The sequence below is a fragment of the Myotis lucifugus genome, unplaced genomic scaffold, assembly GCF_000147115.1.
Source record: "Myotis lucifugus unplaced genomic scaffold, Myoluc2.0 scaffold_732, whole genome shotgun sequence".
Lineage (NCBI taxonomy): Eukaryota > Metazoa > Chordata > Mammalia > Chiroptera > Vespertilionidae > Myotis > Myotis lucifugus.
This window is the reverse complement of record NW_005871780.1, coordinates 126493-149930: the sequence shown is the minus strand read 5'-3', so window position 1 is coordinate 149930 and position 23438 is coordinate 126493. Positions and strand designations below refer to the sequence as shown.

The 23438-nt window shown below is 40.9% G+C and overlaps 2 protein-coding genes and 1 pseudogene across 6 annotated transcripts in view; 1 reads left to right on the top strand and 2 right to left on the bottom strand.

Annotated features, from left to right (window-relative positions):
- RBM12B (RNA binding motif protein 12B) overlaps positions 1–290 on the bottom strand; it is a 34408-nt gene extending 34118 nt beyond the window's left edge. For all 5 annotated transcript variants that reach the window (XR_001346050.2, XR_002827006.1, XR_002827007.1 and 2 more), the window contains exon 1: positions 55–290. The gene's annotated coding sequence lies outside the window, so the exon portion shown is untranslated. The remainder of the gene's footprint in view (positions 1–54) is intronic.
- Positions 291–2209: 1919 nt separating this feature from the next.
- LOC102442750 lies at positions 2210–3030 on the bottom strand (annotated as a pseudogene).
- Positions 3031–13898: 10868 nt separating this feature from the next.
- Positions 13899–23438, top strand: part of TMEM67 (transmembrane protein 67) — a 36831-nt gene continuing 27291 nt past the window's right edge. The window contains 7 exon segments of the mRNA XM_006105892.3: positions 13899–14031; positions 14033–14099; positions 15923–16011; positions 17778–17871; positions 19087–19186; positions 20643–20712; positions 20822–20896. Of these exon segments, the coding sequence (XP_006105954.1) occupies positions 13906–14031; positions 14033–14099; positions 15923–16011; positions 17778–17871; positions 19087–19186; positions 20643–20712; positions 20822–20896 (621 nt within the window). The 5' untranslated portion in view covers positions 13899–13905.

The window sequence follows — 23438 nt, the reverse complement described above, 5'->3', positions numbered from 1 at the left end:
GGCAGCCTTCCCAGAAGGGCCCCTCAGTGAACCTAGAAGATGGCGCCCACTCACCCCTCCACTCCGGACAAACGGACGTACAGTTTGCCCATGCGCTCTCCCGGCGTCACCCACCGGCCCGGCGCCCCGGCCAGGTTTGCGCACGCGCCGTGACGCTCACCCACTTCCTGTTGTCAGGGGGTGGGGGCGGCGCCAGCCCGAGCCGGCGCGGGTACGCGGAGCTTCTGCGCATGCGCAGGTTCCAGCCAATCACGGAAAGGAGAGATTCTGAGCCAAAACTGGGAGGTTAGTTTGTGGCTCCTCAGAAGCTTCCATAAAGAACTGCCTGAGTACAGCGCCCAAACGTTCCCGATTTCGAGGAGTTAAGGGATGTAAAGGCAGAGAAAAGTTGGCGGTTTCGGTTTTTTTTTTTTTTCTTTACAGCGCTGCACAGTTATTTGTGTGGTGTAAACAACTTCCAAAAGGATCGTTGTAAACTCTTCAAAGGCCACAAACGTTAGTTTTACTGCCTTTACATATTTCCCCAAGTGCAGTGCCAACACCTAGGGGGCTTAATAAATGCATACTACATTCAACTTTATAGACATTAATAACTTTATGCCTGCATTTGTTGATCGTATTTTATGGTGTTTTGAAACATGAGAACAGAAAGGCCAACCATGAAAATTGGGAAGTAAAAACCACAGTTACGGGCACGTTCTGCAATGCCTGTTCTGTAATAGCTGGTTCTGTAATAGCTGGTGATGTTATTTTATTGTTTACAAATCACAAAGCAGCCCACCATGTTCATAATTATATATGCATTTATCCGTTGATTCAAAGCTCACTAAGAAAGCAAACATCATGTTTAAAGTTTACAGATGAGAAAGAAAAATTGAGTTTTCAATCCCTAGCTCACTGCAAAATACCTATTCTTTAATTTAGTGATATGATTGTGAGAAAGAAGAGGCAGTTTAACAAATGGACAATAGGTGGTTCCTGGAGTGAGAGCCACCATTTACTGACTTGGGCAAATTACTTATAGAAGTAAATACGTATCTGATGCTACATAAGTATAAGTGACTTTTTCCAAATGTCAAGGTGATCCAGGGACAAGCCCTTGGGAAGCTAGGCTCACTGACTGAGTGGCATTGACCTTGATTATTCCCCACAGTCCAGGGTTGGGTCCTGGCCTGGCAAGCTCAGGAACCTGAACTTAAATGCTAACATTTATTGAGGGTTTAACAAAACTATAAGTGGCTTTGTATGCCAGGACCTGTGCAGTATTATCTCATTCTGTTCTTTCTTCCTTTCTTCCTTCCTTCCTTTCTGTCTTTCTTTCTTTTTCTTTTTTTTAGCATAGTTAGGACCAAAAGATAAAGTGGACCCTGCCAGTGCTTATCTTCAGCCCTTGCCTTTAAACAGGCTAATGATGCCCTGACCGGTTTGGCTCACTAGATAGAGCGTCGGCCAGGGGACTAAAGGGCCCCAGGTTCGGTTCCGGTCAAGGGCATGTACCTTAGTTGCAGGCACATCCCCGGTGGGGGGTGTGCAGGAGGCAGCTGATCGATGCTTCTCTCTCATCGATGTTTCTGACTCTCTATCCCTCTCCCTTCCTCCCTGTAAAAAATCAATAAAATATATTAAAAATAAACAGGCTAATGAACACATGTGAAACACAAGCAAGTCTTGCTGTACTAAGAGACAGTAAAAGGGATTTCCTCAGTATTTAAACATATTAATATAACCAGCTATATAAAGCTAAATATGAAACCAATCTCTGCCACGACCTTCGCGGCGGGGTTCAGGATCTGAAGGAGGGGCCGAGGCACAAATTAAAATGCTATTCAAGAAATATGAATTTAGAAGGCATTGGGGGCCAGGTGGAGCCTCTTTCTTGAAGAGACACACCAGCTTCTCACCTGGTCCACTTTTTATTTACTTGAATACACATTTGCCCTTCAGCAATGCATACAGGCAGATCAAAGGTAAAGTTTGGTAAACAGTAAAAGAATTATCAGGTTAGGAAATTGCCTTGAGCCATTGAACCCACAGCAGGGCAGTATTATGCTGATTTTCAGCCCTGCTGAATATCAAAGTCCATTGGTCTTCCAATGTTTTCTTTTTGCATTATTGGCTTTGGCCTCCAGCAAATCTCCTACAGGTTTTGAGATGACATACCATCTCTGTGAAAAGTTGAACTTTACTAATCAAGTTCAATCATATTTTTAGAAGGGGTAAACAATGATAGCACTTGCTGAACCAAAATTACCATCAGAGTTCAAAAAGCTGATCATATTCATTTAACCCCAAAACTAATCTTATTTAAATCAGGACTGCCCAAAAGAAATGTCCTATCAGCTATTCGTGATCTAAATTCTGGTGCTTGAGGTCAATTTAAATTTGTACACATAGAAGAAGTCATGAGACATTTCTGTTTTGTAATAAATAAGGCAGAGGCCAACTATTACTCACTAGTAAGTTTTTTTTGAGGTAAGCTATCAAGTCTGCCCTTTCTGCACTATTCCTGATGCCAGTAAAGATCATTTTTATTCCAGGGATGCAAGTCTTGAAATTCTCCAAATACTCCATCAGTGTATCCCCTCCCCAGGTGATGCCTTTACTCTTGTTGACATCCATGTAAGAAAATCCAGGAGCCTGACCTGTCTTTCACTCAAATAGACATTGGAGATTTGGCCCAGTCTTGTGCTTGCCTCCTCTTTCCACAGCATGGCACTGGGCACACTGGTGAACAAAAATCTTCTGGCCGTTCTCAACATCACCCTTTTTTAAATCACGCTTCCGTCTTGAAATACAGTTCCTGCTCGCAAGCCAGATGTCCCATTCTCTCTTCATTCTTATAACTGCTTTTGGGGATAGATTTTCTATTTTACAAGTAAGGGAAACTGAGGCATAAAGGAGTGCACAGCTTGCCCGAGGTTACATAAATAGTACAAGCGCAGAAATGAATCCTGGTGATTTGCTTCCAGAGGACACTCCACTCACACCTCAGAAATATTTGTGGGTTCTGTTCCAGACTACTGCAATAAAGGTAACACCTCAATAAAAAATTCCCATGAATTTTTTGGTTTCCCAATGTATACAAAAGTTATATATAGTTTATACTATAGTCTATTAGGTGTGCAATAGCATTATGTTTAAGAAACAGTACACACCTTTATTAAAAATATTGTATTGCTAAAAATACCATTATCTGAGCCTTCAGGGAGTCGTAATCTTTTTGCTAGTGGAAGGTATGGATGAACAAAAAAAAGGCCACATGCTAACCTGACTAGCTCAGGGAAGGCCTGCATGGCAGTTTTGCAAACTCAAAGACCTAAAGTAACCACAAAGGATGGTCTGAAATTTAAAATTTAACTAAAAGCAGTTTATAGTAGGTAGTCATTTCCTAGGCCAGTATTTTCCCGGACAAAGATCAACTTCGATCTTTACTGAGCCTACTGTCCTTCTGCATCTAAGATAACATACCTGTGAAATGTCTGGGTAACTTATAACTTCCCTTTTTCAGGACCCCTCAGGACACAACAAACGGCACCAGGGCAGAGACCACAAATTCCCTCATTGTTATTGTTATCATGTTAATCGTTGACTGTTAACTATCCTGTATCCATCTATGTAAAAGAAACACGTGTCCATCATCTCACTTCTTATCCAATCCCAGAGGTTTCCCCACTTTGCTTCTCCCACTCCCTAATCCAGTGGTTCTCAACCTTCTGGCCCTTTAAGTACAGTTCCTCATGTTGTGACCCAACCATAAAATTATTTTCGTTGCTACTTCATAACTGTAATGTTGCTACTGTTATGAATCATAATGTAAATATCTGATATGCAGGATGGTCTTAGGCGACCCCTGTGAAAGGGTCGTTCGACCGCCAAAGGGGTCTCGACCCACAGGTTGAGAACCGCTGCCCTAATCTATCACCAATGGATTTCATGTAACCCACTTACGGCCCCTCCTTTGATGGTAATTTATAAAAACAAGGTAAAAACCCGCCATTCTCCAGAGCACTATCCGTGGTCGGCAAACCGAGGCTCAAAAGCCACATGCAGCTCTTTGGCCCCTTGAGTGTGGCTCTTTCACAAAATACCACGTGCGGGCGCGCACATATGGTGTGATTGAAACTTCGTGGCCCATGCGCAGAAGTCGGTATTTCATGGAAGAGCCACACTCAAGGGGCCAAAGAGCCACATGTGGCTCGAGAGCCATGGTTTGCCAAGCCGCAGTTTGCTGACCACTGCTACCAATACGTTGAGATTTTGCTTCCCAGCAGTTGTGGACAGTTTGGCTCAAATAAACTCACAAAAATTCTTTACAGGTTTGAATGTGGTTTTTTTGTTTGTTTGTTTGTTTGAAATATATTTTTATTGATTTCAGAGAGGAAGGGAGAGGGAGAGAGAGACAGAAACCTCAATGATGAGAAAGAACCACCTCCTCTTGCATGCCCCCCACTGGGGACTGAGCCCGCAACCCTGGCATGTGCCCCCGATCGAAATCGAACTCAGGACCTTTCAATCCGCAGGCTGATGCTCTATTCACTGAGCCAAATGGGCTAGGGTGAATGTGTTTTGTTTGTTTGTTTGTTTTATGTTAACAAAGGTCTTGCCTCTATGTTGATAGCTGCTGAGGGATCAGGGTGGTGGTTGCTGAAGGTTGGGGCGTCGGTGGCAATTTCTTAAAACAACAATGAAGTTGGCCACATCAATGGACTCCTCCTTTCATGTGTGATTTGTCTGTAGCATGGGATGCTGTTTTATAACATTTTACGCACCCTCTTTCCAAACTGGAGTCAGTTTCTCAAAACTTGACGCTGCTTTATGAAATAAGCGTATATCATATTCTAAGTCCTTTGTTGTCATGTCAACAATCTGCACAGCATCTTCACCAGGAGTAGATTCCATCACCGGAAACCCCTTTCTTTGCTCAACCATAAGCAGCATCTCCTTATGCATTAAAGTTTTTTCATGAGATGCAGCAATTCAGTCACATCTTCAGGCTCCACTTCTAATTCTAGTTTCCTTCCTGTTTCCATCACATCTGCAGTTACTTCCTCCACTAAACTCTTGAACCGCTCAAAGTCATCCATGAGGGTTGGAATCAATCTCTCCCAAACTTCTTATAATGTTGATATGTTGACCTCTTCCCATGAATCATGAATGTTCTTAATAGCATCTAGAATGGTGAATCCTTTCCAGAAGGTTTTCAGTTTACTTAGCCCGGATCTATTAGAGGAATCACTACCTATGGCAGCTATATATAGCCTTGCAAAATGTATTTCTTAAATAAATAATACCTGCTAAGCACAAAAAGCAAAGTGCAATAAAATGAGGTACGCCTGTTCTCTGTTACAAAGGGAGGGGATGCTGTCCTCCGAGGCAGACTCCCTTTAAAAAGTATACAAAGGAGCTCTCTTGGGTCCTCGCTTCTAAGATAACGAAGAAAAGAAGGAACAATGGTTGTGCCAAAGAAGGCCGTGGCCATGTGCAGCCTATTCACTGCACCAGCTGCGCCCAGGGACGAGGTCATTAAGAAGTTTGTCATTCGAACCCTGGTGGATGTGGCTCAGTTGGTTGGGCATCATCCTGTGCACAGAAAGGTTGCCGGTTCCATTCCCAGTCAGGGCACATGCCCAGGTGTCAGGCTCGATTTCCCACCAATAGGGGGAGTGCAGGAGACAGCCTATCAATGTTTCCTCTCACATTGATATTTCTCTCTGTCTTTCCCTCTCCCACTCTTTCTAAATTGAATGGAAAAATACCCTCGGGGTGAGGATTAACAAGAAAAGAAAGGGCATAAAAGGCCCCTCCCCCCCCCCCAGCCCGGCGGGGCCCTGATTGGGCCGGTTGGCCGCTGCAGTGCGCATCATAGTGACCAGTTGTTCTGGTTGCTTGGCTTTTATATATATACTAGAGCCCCGGTGCACGAAATTCGTGCAGTGGGAGTGGAGGGGTTGTCCCTCAGCCTAGCCTGCACCCTCTCCAATTTGGGACCCCTTGAGGGATGTCTGACTGCCTGTTTAGGCCCGATCCCATGCCCAATCCCTGTGGGAAAGGGCCTAAACGGGCAGTCGGACATCCCTCTCACAATCCAGGATTGCTGGCTCCCAACCGCTCACCTGCCTGCCTGATTGCCCCTAACCGCTTCTGCTGGCCAGCCTGATCACCTCCTAACCACTCCCCTGCCAGCCTGATCAACGCCTAACTGTTCCCCTGCTGGCCCAATCGCCCCCAACTGCCCTCCCCTGCCAGCCCAGTCGCCCCTAACTGCCCTCCCCTAATGGCCTGATCGCCCACAACTGCCCTCCCCTGCCAGCCTGGTCACCCCCAACTGCCCTCCCCTGCTGGCCTGGTCACCCCTAACTGCCCTCCCCTGCAGGCCTGGTTGCCCCTAACTGCCCTCCCCTGCAGACCATCTTGTGGTGGCCATCTTGTGGCCACATGGGGGCAGCCATCTTGTGTGTTGGAGTGATGGTCAATTTGCATATCTGGTCGTGACTGTGAGGGTGTCATGACCAATTTGCATATTACCCTTTTATTAGTATAGATAGACTATTTGGCAATTCTGATACCAAAATACAATGGAAATAAGTGTTTGATGAGAATGAAGCTAATAGAATGGGAGAGAACGGCAAAAAAACTTTGCAAGCAGGAGGCAGATGGGAAGGTGATCATTTCTTTCATGAATCCCAAAAGGTTGAATCCTAAATTGACAGTGGGGAAGCTAAAAGGCAACTTGATATGCACCAAATAAGTTGTTAAAGATGTAGGAGTCCTCAATAGCGTCTCCTGGGGAAAGAGATGAAAACAGAGTTCATTGAACATCAATTTATAAAGCACTAAAAACATGCATTTAAGACTTCCTTCCCACCAAGAAACCAGCTAGAGTAGAACATTGAAAGCTTATTCTCCAGAGGAAGTATGACTAGGGGACAACTGATACAGATGAGATCAGTGGGTCTATATATAAAAGAAGGACATTATGTGAATGATGAAACTGAATGATGAAACTCACACCCTGTTTCCCCACTAAACCTGGCAGCAGCCAGGCTTAAATCCTCCAGGGAGAGGATTCTTTCTGGGGAATTTGATGAGCACAACAGTGGGGTGAGGAGGAGGAAAAAATACTGACATGGAAAATGCCCTATGACCAGCCCAGGCAAATCACAGCACACATTGTAGTCCAGTCAAGAAACCCCCAACTATTCTTATAGAGACCAACATAGTGGTTAAGAACATAAATGCCTGAGGCAACAGAAGCAAAAATAAACAAGTGAGACTAAATCCAACTAAAAAGCTGCACAGCAAAGAAAACCATCAACAAAAATAAAAAGGCAACCTATGGAATGGGAGAAAAATCTTTTCAAATCATGTATCTGATCAGGGGTTAATATCCAAAATATCTACACAACCCAGACAACTGAATAGCAAAAACACAAACAATCTGATTTAAAAATGGGCAAACTATGTAAATAGTCATTTCTCAAGAACAAAAACATACACATGGCCAGCAGGCACCTGAAAAGCTGCTCGATATCACTAATCATCAGGGAAATTCAAATCAAAATCAGAGTGAGATATCATGTCACACCCAATAGAATGGTTATTATAGAAAAGATGAGAAATGACAAGTGTTAGAGAAGATGTAAAGAAAAGGGAATCTTTGTGCACTGTTGGTGGCAATGTAAATTGGTGCAGCCACTGTGGAATATATTACAGAGATTTCTCAATGGACTAATGGACTGCACGTAGCCTGATGGTATATCAGACCCAACTCCAACATGGAACAGAAACTCTGGACTCTGACTATGTTTCTAGCTTTATTGAAGAGATGTAATTCCATGGAAATAATGCTTTCTACCATATCATATCTTCCCGTGGAGGCCTCCAGAAATGCTTATTCCAGCAGCACTCCAAGAATCCCACTCCCACTAGCAATTGAGAAAGACCACCCACGCTTTTCTCCAATAACATAACTACCACTTGGTCCAGCAATTCCAGTTCTGAGTATTTATCAAAGAAAATGAAACACTAACTTAAAAAGAAATATGCGCTCCCACGTTCTTTGTAGTATTATTTACAATAGACAAGATATGGAAACAACTTAACAAAAATCGTACACCTATGGATGAGGACAGTGGGGGGGGGGGGGTTAAGGGCAGAGGGTGGGGTGGGAACTGGGTGGAGGGGAGCTATGGGGGGAAAAAAGAGGAACAACTGTAATAATCTGAACAATAAAGATTTATTTCTTAAAAAAAGGAAACAACTTAAGTGTCCATCAATGAATAAATGGACAAAGATGTGAATAAATATATATATATATATATATATATATATATATATATATATATATATATATATAAAATTTAGCCACAAAAAAAATGAAATCTTCCTATTTGCAACAACCTGGATGGACCTTGAGGCCATAAACTAAGTGAAATAAATCAGCCAGAGAAACCCCAATACCATACAATCTCACTAATATGTAGAATCTTAAAAAAAAAGAAAAAAGAAAAAAAGAAATCAACCAACCAACCAAACAAAAAACCCAAGCTCATTGATAGAACAGATTAGTGGTTGCACAAGGCAGGGGGTGGAAGGTAGGCAAAATGGGTGAAGGGTGTCAAAAGGTACAAACTTCCAATCATAAAATAAATAAGTCATGGGGATGTAATGTATAGCATAGTGACTATCCCATATAATAAAAGGCTAATATGTCAATTGACCAAACAGTGGAACAATCGGTTGCTATGACGCGCACTGACCACCAGGGGGAAGATGCTGAACGCAGGAGCTGCCCCCTGGTGGTCAGTGCGCTCCCATAGTCAGAAGCTGGGATCACGGCTGGCAAGAACAGCAGCGGTGGTGGGGGCCTCTCCCACCTCTGTGGCCGCACTAAGGATGTCCGACTGAGGACTTAGGCCCGCTCCCCCGAGGGCTCCCCTGAGGGCTCCTGGACTGTGAGAGCGCAGGCTGGGCTGAGGGACTCCCCTCCCCCAGTGCATGAATTTCGTGCACCGGGCCTCTAGTAGTTAATAATACTGTCCTGAATATTTGAAGGTTGCTAAGACAATAGATCTTAAAAGTGCTCTTCACAAGTGTTAATGTAAAAACATTCAAATCTGTAAAGAAATTTTTTATGAGTTTATTTGAGCCAAACTCTTGACAATTGCCAGGAAGCAGAATCTCAACGGATTGGGATAATGCTCTGGAGAATGGCAGTTTTTAATCTTGATTTATACATTACAATCTAAGGAGGAGATTGGTGATAGATTAGGGAGGTGGAGAAAGAAAAGGGGTCGGGGAGAACCTCTGGGATTGGATAAAAAGTAAAATGATGGACACATACTTCTTTTTTTTTAACATACTTCTTTTACTAAGGTGGATGCAGGAAAGTTAACAGTCAACAATTAACATGATAACAACAACAATGAAGGAATTTATAGTCTCTGTCCTGGTGGCGAGACAATAGGCTCAATTAAGGTAAAGATTGACCTTTATCAGGGAAGATACTGGTCTAGGACATGACTATCCACTATAAACTGCTTTTAGTTAAAGTTTTAATTTCAGACCATTGTTTGTGTTTACTTTAGGTCTTTGAGATTGCAAAACAGCTATGCAGGCTTCCCTGAACTAGTCAGGTTATCATGTGGCCTTTCTCCCCCCTCCCCCCTCCCTCCCCGCCCCATCCACACAAGAAATTTTGTAACTATGTATGGTTGTATGGTGATGGATATTAGTATTATGATAATTTCATAGTATATACAAGTATCAATTCATTATATTGTACACTTGAAATTAATATAATATCAATTGTAACTCAATAAAAATAATTAAATAAAATATTTTCCTAAAAAAATATATATAGATAGATAGATAGATTCTTGGATCCTAATACAAGTTTTTATTGATTTTCTTTGTGTCTAAATTCCTCATTTATAAATTCAGGATAATAGTACCTACTTTATTTATTTATTTTTTTAATATAATTCTTTATTGATTTCACAGAGAAAGAGAGAAGGAGAGAGAGATAGAAACATCACCGATGAGAGAGAATCATTGATCGGCTGCCTCCTGCACGCCCCCCCACTGGGGACCGAGCCCGCAACCCAGGCATGTGCCCTTGGCCGGAATCGAACTCGGGACCCTTCAGTCCGCAGGCTGACGCTCTATCCACTGAGCCAAGCCGGCTACGGCAATAGTACCTACTTTAAAGGGCTATGATAAGGACTAAAAGTACTTAGAGGAGAACCTGGCATATACTAAATGTGTTAAGTACATTGAAAGAAGAGTAATAGTTCTGAGGAAAAATTAGAAATTAATGATAGCACATGATAAGAAGCAAAGATACCTACATTAGAGAAAGATAAAAAGTGTGGCATGGTACATGACTCAATTGTAAATAGCACTTAAGTAGTCACAATAATGGAAAAGGGCTTACTACTCTATCTCTAAATTTTAAAATAAATATATTAGAAATATGAAGGGATTCAGAAAATGTGGTAGAAAGCAAATCTTCATCTTTCATAGTGGGCAGTCCGTTGTTAATGCCGAAAACTAAAAAACTAAGTTTTAAAATAGGTCATTGCAGTAATGAATATGGGAAAAGATAGCATTTTTAGGGTGGTAGTGATGGTTAGAGGTTAAAAGAATTTAAGGGATTTTGTGCAGTAAATGCAAGAGATATTTAGAAGATAAAAATCAAGAGGTCTTGCTAATGGACTGAAATGAGTAGATGAAGGGAAGGAAAGCATCAAAAGTGACTTCTAGATTTTTGGCCTACATTATAGATTGCACAATGGGAAAAGGACAAAATTGGGGGTTGGATAAAGGATGGAGATCATGAGTTGTTTGGGACACCTTGAATTAAAAACCCTTCATGCCCTAGCTGTTTTGGCTCAGTGGATAGAGTGTCGGCCTGCAGACTAAAAGGTCCCGGGTTCGATTCTGGTCAAGGGCACATGCCGAGGTTGCAGGCTCAGTTCCCAGTGGGCAGCCGATCAATGAATCTCTTTCATCATTGATGTTTCTACTTCTCTCTCTCTCTCCCTCTCCCTTCCTCTCTGAAATCAATAAAAATACTACCTCTCTCTCTCTCTCCCTTCCTCTCTGAAATCAATAAAAATATATTAAAAAATATAAAGTAAAATAAAATATAAACACTTCATCCCACTCAATTGGAGTTTTAAAGCAAGCAGTGGAAATACTGGTTCAGGGCTCAGAAAAGATACTTGACCTGGAGATATATAATTACGTGAGTCACCTGCAAAAAGTGGTCATTGAAGTCATGGACATGATTGACATCACCTAGGAGGGAAACTAACTGTATCTATTTTTAATCCTTCTCCTACAAATAAGCTCTCTAGCTCTTTGGGAGGAGTTTTGCTAGGTGCAGTGTCCAAAGGTCTTACACAATCATAGTTCCACTGTTAAGTAACAACAATAGGTTTGTACTGTTGTAGAATATGCCAAAATATTCCACAAAAATGCTTACTAGATTGAAAAGATAACAGGTTTCAGAGATAACAAATGGAGGTAAATTCTAGTTTCACCACTTCTTAAATAATGTAACTTTTTTTTCTTTTTGGTTAATCCTCAACCAAGGATACTCTTCTATTGCTTTTAGATATAGTGGAAGGGGGGAAAGGAGAAAGGGAGAGGGAGAGAGAGGGAGAAAAAGAGAAACATCCATGTGGGTGGGGATCAGGATAGAAGCTGCAGCTCAGGTACATGCCTTTGACTGAGAACTGAACCCTTGACCCTTCAGTGTGCAAGCTGGTGCTCTAACCATTGAGCAACATTTGCCAGGGTGATAAACTTTAAAAAAATATATACGTATTTGTTGATTTCAGAGAGAGGGAGGGAGAGAGAGATAGAAACAATGATGAGAGAATCATACTAGTACATGGGCTGCTCGCTCACGCCCCCTACTGGGGATCCAGCCAGCAACCCAGGCACATGCTTGACGGGGAATCGGACCATAACCTCCTGGTTCATGGATCGATATTCAACCACTGAGCCACACCAGCCAGGCTTATGTAACTTTTTTTGATCCTCAGTTTCCTTTTTTGTAAAAGAATTCAAAGAAATAGTATTGCCTCAAAGAGTTATTATGAAGAGTTAAGGTTCATGCTGTCAGGTGCCTAGCACAGTGCACTGTGTGGGACACAAAGAAGACCATCATGACTGGGAGGTCTTTCAGTACTTTAATTATATAGTAGGCAATGCATAAATTTTATTATCCTGATCTTTTTTTAATAAAGCATATAACAATAGTATGCATTTCATCAAGGAAGACTACAGTTATTCACCCATAGGAAGCTTCTACATATGAATCTCAACTATTCTCACCATACCCTTTCTGAGTCCTCATTAACATTTATACAGTCATATGGTTTTACCAAATTGTATTCTGTAAGTGATTTCCACTTCAAATTAGACACTTCACCAACACAGTAATTATTCAAACGTTTTTTAGAATTCCTCTTTAAGGAAGGGTTTTCATACACCTCCTGTGTCATAGACATTAGTGACTGAGTGAATGTTGATCTTTTGGGGATGATCACATGAGAAATACCAGGCCTAACGGTGCCAATAAACTTATCTAACATCCTTAGATGCATTTTTTCATGGGCATTGAAAATATTATGTGTTATTTTCCTTATGAATGACAAATAATCATTTTTATTATAAAATGTGTGGGGGTTTTTTGTTTGTTTTTGAGAAAGCCAAAAGTCGTTTTATGCTGTTGCTGCTGAATAAGGTGGTTTAAAATAATGCCAGGCCATTTGGGGGTGGGGGACAAAAATAAAAAATACAACAATAACAAGTGAGATTTAAATATTAAGAAATAAAATGTTCTCTTATGACCTATAAACGGGCTCTGAAGGTCATTTTGAATTGTTTGGGGCTCATAGACTCCGAGGGTGTCTACTTTGCCTTAAAAAACAATTTTTTTTAAAAGTCTTTTTTAAAGGGTGTCTACTTTGAAAGACAACATTCACGTACGTATAAATTTGATTTTAAAATAGGAGTTTCCTTCTTTATTCACAGGTGGGATATATATGATTGCATTTTACATACATGATTTCCTATGCTCAAAACAAGGAAAGTAGAAACGCAAAGAAAGGTCTGGCAGCAAATACCTTTCTTTGGTCCAGTCTTCCAGCATTGCATATCAGTATTTTGCCCACTTTTCTGACAAATGTATTTTGCTAAATACTTTTTTGGACTGTCTCCTTTAACACGAAATGGCCTAGTCTGGATAAATTCTGATGTAAATATCATATAACAGTTTAATGAAATAATACTTTAATATATATATATATTTTTATTGATTTCAGAGAGGAAGGGAGAGGGAGAGATAGAAACATCAATGATGAGAGAGAATCATTGATCCGCTGCCTCCTGCATGTCCCTTACTAGGGATCAAACCCGCAACCTGGGCGTGTGCCCTTGACCAGAATCGTACCGGGACCCTTCAGTCCGCAAGCCAGTGCTCTATCCACTGAGCAAAACCGGCTTGGGCTGAAACAATACTTGTGATTTGTGCGATGCAATCTGCTGTTTCCTTCCTGGTGGTATTTTATTTCCCGACCTCCACATTGACTTCACGTCCCGCCTATGGGTCGCGCCCCAGAGTTTGAAACAAACCTGTGAAAGAGAGCGTCTCCCTGCCGGGCTTCAGGGTTAGCGCACCCCCAACCCATCCTTTTTTAGGACCAGCCAGCTTCCCGCGCGCCGCCGCTTTGGTAACCTAGCAACCAAGCAGCATTTGCAGATACTTCCGGAACCTCAGGCGGGAGTTGTCCAATCGGCTCTGCCGAGTCGCCGCAAAGGCTGACGGGGCGCTGGAGCTGGGCGCCGGCGGAGTCGGCTCCAGGTGACGGGCCGCAACGGGCTGGGGTGGCGATGGCTCTCCGGTCCAGCTGGGCGGCCGCGGCCGTGACCGTGTTCCTCCAGTGGGTCCTCCCTGGCGTCTCACAGGCCCAGACCTTCTCCTTCCCTTTCCGGCAGCCGGAGACCTGCGGCCGCAGCCCAGTACTTCGACATCTCCGCGCTCTCCTGCGCCCCGTGCGGGGCCCACCAGCGGCGGGACGCCCGAGGTGAGACGGCGGGCCCGGCCCCGCGGACACCCCGGCGGGCTGCGGTGCCCGGTCCCCAAAAACGCTGGAACACCTTTCCCTCCGCGGGAAGAGTCTTTCTGGACAGTTAACCGCCAACGCCAGGGCGGATTTCCTTGGAGGGTTGCAGTTTGGGGGACCCCGAGTCCGCTACTTGGCTCCAGTGTCCCCCCTTCCTCCGCCGAAGGGTCTTTAGGGAGCACCCAGAAAGCTGCCTAGCGCAGGGAGAAAACATGGAGAAGCCATCTGAGGTACAGAGGAGCAGGCGACAGGACAGGTGGGGAGGGAATGCAAATGAGCCCTTGGGACTGGGACCACCGTTTATCTTACTCTTCAAAAGCCAGAACCTTAGAGCTGGAAGGGACCTGACACTCCCGCAGGTCCCGCCTCCTCACTGTACAGATAAGGACATGGAAGCCCAGGTGAGGTGGTAATGTCCTCTTGGCCACCGAAATTGGGGACCTGAAGAGCATGTGTCTCTCTGCCCTGAGCCTGGACCTATGTATTTCCACTAGAGCATGTGTCTATAATATTATAGATTTCCTTAGGACTTACTCCTTTTGTTATTGAATATTACTAATTGACCTTAAGGTCTCTTTCAATGAAGCCTAATTTTTATCTATTTATTTTTTTTTGCTTGAAATATCCATCATTTGGTCCTGGTTCTCTTCATGGAAACTGCTTAGAATAAGACTTTTCCTGTTCTAAAGTCTAAGATGTTTTTTGTTGTTTGTTTTTTAATTTATCTTTATTGTTGAGAATATTACAGATATCTCCCCCTTTTATCACCCCCTCCACCCCACACCTGCCCCTCCCTGGCCTTCACTACACTATATGTCCATGGCCTATGGATATATACATTATAAGTTACCCTATTAATCTCTCCCCACCCCCCCACCCCCCCATTCCCTCTGAAATTTGTCAGTCTGTTCCATGCTCCTATTTATCTGGATTTATTTTGGGTGACCAAATCAATATTGAAAAGTCTAAGATGTTTTCAATCTCAATTTGGTCACCCATGGTATTAAATTTCTGCCATCTTCAAAGTTGACATATCCCCCTTTAAGTCATCATATAGGACAGATCAGCCCCTCTGGTGAGGAGATATAAATAAGAAAGAATTTCACAGACTCTAAAATGCCTGGTGTTAGTTTCATAATTATGAACCCGGATATATGCATTCTAGTACAAAGATTCCTACAGGTGCTGTTTCCACTTCAGGCTTCCTTAGAGAATGATGCCCTTACCAGCAAATTGAATAGTGATTATCCCATAATGTTTACTATCTGTGCAAACAGAAGAATATGGTAATTTATTGGAATGAATGTAACTTTTTGAAAAGGTTTTGTTTTGACAAAGTAAATTTAAATGTATTGGATATGTGTGTATGTTTGGGTGAAACAGAAATGTGAAATTTCCATACAGTCAATATTATTAGTTTAATAGTTCAATAATTTATTATGCTTGCACTAAAAATGGTAGCGAACACCATACCTACTGTATGCCCCAAACATTCTAAGACCTTTACATATAATAACTAATTTAATATTCATATTAACCCTATGAGGAAAGTATTGTTTTTTCCACTTCACCAAAGTGGAAGCCAGAGCACAGAAAAGTTCAGTAACTTGCTCAAGATTAGAACCCCAGGAGTGTGTTTCTGGATTTGAACCTAGGCAGTACTGGCGCCTGAGTCTTGCTCTAAACTACTATATTACTTATCTAGATCTTAAGAATTACTAAAAGTTTCCCTGTCTTGGAGTTACATTTTTATTTACCAAGCTCACCATTGGTTTTCTTTTTAGGAACTTCATGTGTGTGTCTACCAGGATTTCAGATGATCTCTAATAACGGAGGAGCTGATATTATTTGTAAAAAGTGCCCAGAAGACAAGGTATGGAGTATTTATCTTTAAATAATTTTACTGTGAAAGTAGTAAATTAAATGTATTTTGTAAACTACCACTTAATACTGTACACTACTATTTCCCCACAACCTTTAACATTATAAAGCTAACTTTTTTTTTTATTAGAGTAAGTTTTGGGAGATTGGTAAAATTTTATGCAAACTTGGAGTACATGGGAATCTATTGCTTTACTTTTTTAAAATTTGAAATAAAAAACTCTCACAAAAATGGTGTGTTTTTACTTTTCCTCATAGAGTAATTCAGTTATAGAGAAAAATAAATGAATGATACATATATGCAGCAATTTGGAATATGTGTATCCTTTGGTACAAATTAAGTTTGGTGTCTTAGACCTATATTTCAATGTTTTATATAATAATTTATGTTTGTAATGATATTACATTGGTAAGTTCATAAAATGCCAATTTGCATCGTTAAATAGGTTAAATAATATCTGTGCTATTCTCTTAGTCATTTCATTATATCATAACTAGAGGCCCAGTGCACGAAATTCGTGCACTGGTAGGGCCCCTAGCAGCTGGCGGTGGCTGGCTGGAGCCTCCCTCCCTTCCCTTGGCCACCTGCTGCCGGTCGGCTCCGCCCCCTGGTCAGACTCCCAGTCAAGGGGACAGTTTGCATACTATGCTTTTATTATGTAGGGTTTTTGGAAAATTAGGAAGCTAACAGTTATTATATATGATGATTCTTAACAGGAATATATTTTCAATCATTTAGGATAATTAAGAGTTTCTGTGTGCCAGTTCTGACTTTTCTAATAATATATCTTCTCATTATCTGTGATAAAAAAAACCCTTGAATTTGGGAATATAATACACAGTTACCAGTTGTCCTACTTTATGGCTAGTACTTATAGATTTGATGATCATTTCGATACTTATTTTTTACTTTTGGAAATATTGACCTTATGATAAATAGCCACTATTAGGAAATGATGACAAAGGAGATTTGTTTTTCAATGACATTACTAAGAAGTCATAATTTTTAAGTAGTCTTATATAAATGTGCTGCCAAATATAGAAGCACTTATTGATAGATCCAGTTTTTCAACCCAAATTTAAAATAATCTGTGGCATTGTTTTTTTATTGCCATTGTTCTCTTTTAATTTTGGCTACATTCATGTTTGTAATGTAATTACTGTACTTTTGTCTCATAATTTTTCTAAATCATTTAATTCAAGCCCAATTTTGAATGATGTCATATTTTACTGATACTAACTATTAATGGATGGAAGGAAATAGCCTCATAATGTAATTTTAACAACTTTGTTTACATATCACTTATATACCATAACATTAGCCTATTTTGAATCATAACTTAATTTTTAAAAGCTAATGTATTTGGATTATTAGAGATTAGAATAATTATTTTAAGACAAGTAAGACTAAACTTAATTGGCTATTTATTAAATTCTGTTGAATGTTGTTTTATCTTTGTAAATGAAAAAACTGAATGACAGTATTAATTAAAAAGCAAGGACTCATTTGAACTGAAAATCATGAAGAAGAAAGAACTATTGCCCAAAGTTAATAGTAGCCAATATATGGTTATAAATGTATATCTTAATTTTGGAATATAAACACAAATTGGCTACACAGGACATTTTTAGGAGGCCTATATGTATATTATATATGTGAATAAAAACTACAAATTATACAGTATTGTGGCTTTTGGACTTTCATGATCAAAAGGAGGAAGAAGTTAAGAAGGAGAAAATAATTTTTTTTTAATTTAGAAAGGTGTTACCAAAGATGGCTGGAACTGCATTTCTTGCCCTGGTCGTTTGACTGCAGAAGGAAAATGCCACTGTCCCCCTGGCCATATTTTAGGTAAGAAGTAGATTTCTTATGAAATAGTAACACATCTTTATTTGTGTTTGATAAGGGCATTAATTGAAATAGCATGGTGATTTCTTAACAATTTCTTTATTACTCTTTTTCAAAATTTAATGATGTTTGAAACAGCAGCAGGCATTAGGAAGAAGATAAAAAGCCCTATCTGATTTTTAATAATTCTTAATAATGTAGGATTAGATGGATACTTCCTTAATATAATATGATAAAATATAAGTTTCAACTCAAAAGCCAACATGATGCTTAATAAGGAAAAATAGTAAGCATTCCTCTTAATGTCAGCACCCAGCAAATGGAAAAGAAAAAAAAAAAAAGCTGGGATAGCAATACTCATCTCTGACAAACTAGACTTCAAAATGACGGCCATCACAAGAGACAACAAAGATCACTACATAATACCAAAGGGATCAATGATGCAAGAGGATATAACGCTGGTAAACATATATGCACCCAATAAAGGAGCACCTAAATATATTAAAAAAAACTTCTAGAGGATTTTAAGGGAGAGATCGACAACAATAATCATACTAGGGGACTTTAACACCCACTAATTTCACTGGATAGATAGTCCAGACAAGAAAATTAACAAGGAAACAGTGACTCTAAAGGACACACTGGATCAGATGGACTTAATTGACATTTATAGAACATTCCACCCCAAAGCTGCAGAATATACGTTCTTCTCAAGTGCACATGGTTCTTTCATAAAGATAAACCACATGTTAGGTTGTTTTCTAACAAATACAACGCTTCGATGAATACCCTCATACGTATGTATATATGTTTTAGTAGGTTAGGTCTCTAAACATGAAATTGTAGTGTTGTAGGGTATGTGAATTTAAAATTTTAATAGATACTATCAAGAGCCCTCTAAGTGGCAGAAACTTAGCAGCCGTCTATAAAAATGCTTGTTTCCCCATTCTCAGTGTAGCAGGAACATACAGGTAAAGAGGTAAGGAAATTTTTCAAGAAAAAATATTAATTTGTTATGAGGATTTGGAGAATTCGTTTTTGTACTTTTTTATGTGAATGGGGGAGGATTTCACTTTTCAATATAATTGAGGTGCTTAACATGCCTTTAATGCAAATAATGTTTTGAGAATTATTAGAATTGCAAGTGAGATGTAATAAGTATGTACAAGCTTAGATATTGACTATGAATTACATCTGAATTTTGCTTTTATATTTTAGTGGAAAGGGATATAAATGGAGCGTTGTTGTCTCAAGCAACCTGTAAGCTCTGTGATGGAACGGAAAACTCTTTTACAGTAGCAAATGCCTTAGGAAACAGGTAAGCAGTGTGCTGCGTGCCGACTGCATTAACATCATTTTATACTTATGCAGGTTCTGTACCTTTTTAAAGTACTTTCCCATATCATTTGCTCCTCACAATAACCCAAGGAAGGATAGCAATAGACATTAACAGCTAAAGAAGCTGAGGCCTAGAGAATGAGACAGAATAGGGTTCATATGTTGTCTCTGATCAGTTGTTTGACCCTGGATAGCTCAATAGGTCAGTCTCCTTGCTTTAGAGTGGTTTATCCCCCCCACTTCATAGGCTGTTATCACAGCTTATAAATAAATATGTTAAGTTCTTTGCATGGTGCTCCAGAGTAAGTGCACATTAGCTACTTTTGTTTGTTATTATGTAATTTGTATGTATCCGTAATACAATATATAATAGTAACTTCTATTTACATCATACTTACTATAGACCAGGTACTGTGCTTTATATATTATGTTACACAAGAAAACATATGAATAAATGTAATGATAAATATAATAATTTAGTTACACTCTTGTAGCCCTCTTCTCTATTACTTCCTGTTCCCCCTTTGTGCATGCATATGTACACACCAAACATGCATGCACACACACCACTCCCTAACTCAAACACATTATTCCTATTTCAGTTTCTTCAGTTTTAGAGGTTACTCCCCTTTAAGTACAGTTTTCAGTTCAGTTGTCAAGTTCAAGATAGAAAATACTTGAGCAGCTTCTTCTAGGGGATATTTTGTGTTGGATCCTCTTTTCTTTCAGGCTGCCCTGCATTGTAGCTCCCAAATACGGACTACTGGGCGGGTCCTCAGATCCTCCCCCCCAGCACCTCTCTAAGCCTAGTTAGAGTTCTGTGCCACCCCCGAGCCCCTCCTCCTACCTGCTCTATCTTGCAAGTAATAAATATCCATCTAAAACCATCAGTGTCCCTACTAGTTTAATGCCCTTTGTCCCTATATATTGTTCATTAATGAAAAATATGTTTTCCTAAAATAAACAATGATGAATAGACTTTAAAATTGTTGGTTGTAAGTTTGATAAGTGGTAGATACATGTTTCTTTTCAGCATGTTACTTTTTTGCTTTGTGGCAGATAAAATAGGGAAAGTATATTTGATACAAGTACTTATAAAAATGGATTGGGTTTCATTTATATGAGTTTGTTGAGCTCTTTTGTTAATTGAGTGATTTATCCATCTTTGCTATTCAGTATTTATTTATTCCTTACATCCCATATGGTTTCAAAAGAACATTACTGGTTAATTTTATTTATTTATACCTTGCCTTGTATTACTAAGAGTGGGATAAAACTATTCAAGTCAGTGTTAATATTTTTAATTTGTTTTCTTACTACAAGTAATTGCTTAGCTGAATGAATCTAATCTAGTGTTTAGGAAGACAATTCTTGATTAAATTCAGCTTTAGCATAATTCATTGACATTTTAAATGTTATTTTTCTTATGTTGACAGGTGTGTCCGATGTGAGCCAACATTCATTAATACCAGCAGGTCCTGTGCGTGTTTAGAACCTAACACCTTAGTAAGGCTAATCAAATTGATAAAGTATATATTTTAAAATTAAATTGCTTATACTGTTCCAAAAACTGTTTTATTTATTTATTTATTCATTTGTTCATTCATTTTTTTAGACAGGGGGCTTATGTTTCAGCAGCACAGGGAATTTTCCTCCACCTATGATTTCATCTGCACGTTATGGAGAGCTTGTGAGTATGTTTAAACTTTTTGTTTCATTGTTAAGAATATTTCTGCAGCCGAAACTGGTTTGGCTCAGTGGATAGAGCGTTGGCCTGCGGACTGAAAGGTCCCGGGTTTGATTCCGGTCAAGGGCATGTACCTTGGTTTCGGGCATATCCCCAGTAGGAGATGTGCAGGAGGCAGCTGGTCGATGTTTCTCTCTCATCGATGTTTCTAATTCTCTATCTCTCTCCCTTCCTCTCTGTAAAAAATCAATAAAATATATTTTAAAAAAAAAGAATATTTCTGCATTTCTTTGGTAATTAATTTGGGATTAAAATAAGGAACATATATGTGTAAATCACTTTATTTATTATTATTATTATTATTTATTTTAAAAAGTTTATTTTATTGATTTTTCACAGAGAGGAAGGGAGATTGATAGAGAGTTAGAAACATCGATCAGCTGCCTCCTGCACACTCCCCACTGGGGATGTGCCCGCAACCAAGGTACATGCTCTTGACCAGAATCGAACCTGGGACCCTTGAGTCCACAGGCTGACGCTCTATCCACTGAGCCAAACCAGTCAGGGCCACTTTATTTATTTTTAAAAAAATGTCTTTTATTGATTTCAGAGAGGAAGGGAGAGGGTGAGAGAGATAGAAACATCAATGATGAGAGAGAATCATTGATTGGCTGCCTTTTGCATGCTCCCCATTGGGGATCGAGCCTGGAACCCGAGCATGTGCCCTTGACTAGAACTGAACCTGGGACCCTTCAGTCCGCAGGCCGACTCTCTATGCACTGAGCTAAACCAGCTAGGACTGTAAATCACTTTAAAACAGAAATTATCAGTCTAAGAAACAGACTAACAACTCAGCATTATACTTTATAAGTTCAGTTCCTGTCTTCTCTACTTTGGCTCATTCCTTTTTCAGTGAATCTCAGAATGTTTAGGCTGAAAGGTCCGTTATAGGTCATGTAAAGAATGCAGTATAATTTACTTAGGAGCACCAGAGACTAGATTTCAACTCTGGATTTACCAGTCATCTGCTTTGTACCTTTGGATTTAGTTAACATTTCTAAACTTCAGTTTCATTGCCTGGAAATTGGGCATAATAATAACACCTACCTCACAGTGCCTGTACATGGTAGTCACTGGAGAAATGAGGATTATTCATATCTAGCCAGGTTCCTTATTTATAGGTGAGGGCATGGTGGCATAGAGTTAGAGCTTTTGCAACAGATCCTAGTGATGCCAGCATCTGGGATGGAAAATGGGAAGTATGAATGAATTGGAACTGAAGTGGTAACAAATCCAAGAGAATAGGAGTTAGATGACTGACTGGGAGTTAGTTAAAGCAGTGAGGATACCCAGTATGCCAGCAGAAGTGGGCAACGCCAGGCCGGCCAAGGCGGGTGCCAGTGTGGGCCCCCGATTGTACCATCCTTCCCACCCCCCCCACACCCCCCCACCCCCGTCACCCCACAGATGGGCCCTGATTGCCGGCCAGGCCTAGGGACCCTAACAAAAGATGAATTTCGTGTATCAGGCCTCTAGTATTAAATAGGAGTTTAATTCTAAAGGGATACCTTGGAGTTCTTTTTAATCTCTCATTTTGAAGGTAGTGAAACCTTATTTTTAAAAAATACATCTTTATTGATTATATCTACACTAATAAAAGAGAAAAATGGTAATTGGCGTACGACCGCTACCCTTCCCATTGGCTAATCAGCATATCCTTATGCAAATTAACTGTCAGCCAAGATGGCGGCCGGCAGCCAGGCAGCTGGAAGCGAACATGAGGCTTGCTTGCTCCCGTGACTGCAGACTCCAAGTTCCCCGCCTGACTTGCCGGCCTCTGAGCTGGCAGTTTGAAACATTCTAACAAATATAGCCAGCCGGGATCTCAGAGCTGAAGTTATACATTGTTTTGATTATAGAACGGCAAACAAACCAGCAGCGGAAGCCTCAGAGCTAGAGCCAGAGCTAAAGCTGGCCCAGAAGAAAAAAAAAAAAAGAAAAAAAGGAGCGGTTGGGAGCTTCAGTCAAAACCGCCAGCCTGAAAGCAGCCCTCAGCCCCTCACCCAGACTGGCCAGGCACCCCAGTGGGGACCCCCACCCTGAAGGGTGTGTGACCAGCTGCAAACAGCCATCATCCCCTCATCCAGGCTGGCCAGGCACCCCAGTGGGGACCCCCACCCTGATCCAGGACACCCTTCAGGGCAAACCAGCCGGCCCCCAGGCCTCTATCCTATATAGTAAAAGGGTAATATGCCTCCCAGCACCGGGATCAGCGGAGCCGAGAGGTCTCCTGGCACCAGATCAGCGTGACAGGGGGCAGCGCCCAAACCCCCTGATCGCCCTGAGGCTCTGTGTGTGACAGGGTGTGGCATCCCAACCCCCTGATCGGCCCTGCTCTGTGTGTGACAGGGGGTGGCGCCCCAACCCCCCCCCCCCCCCCGGCCAAGGGCCCTTGTCTGGCTGTGATGGGGTATAACCATTACCTCTCCTTCGGCCCTGGCCTTGAGGTGAAAGTGGTGCATCCCCAACCCCCTGATCCGTCCTG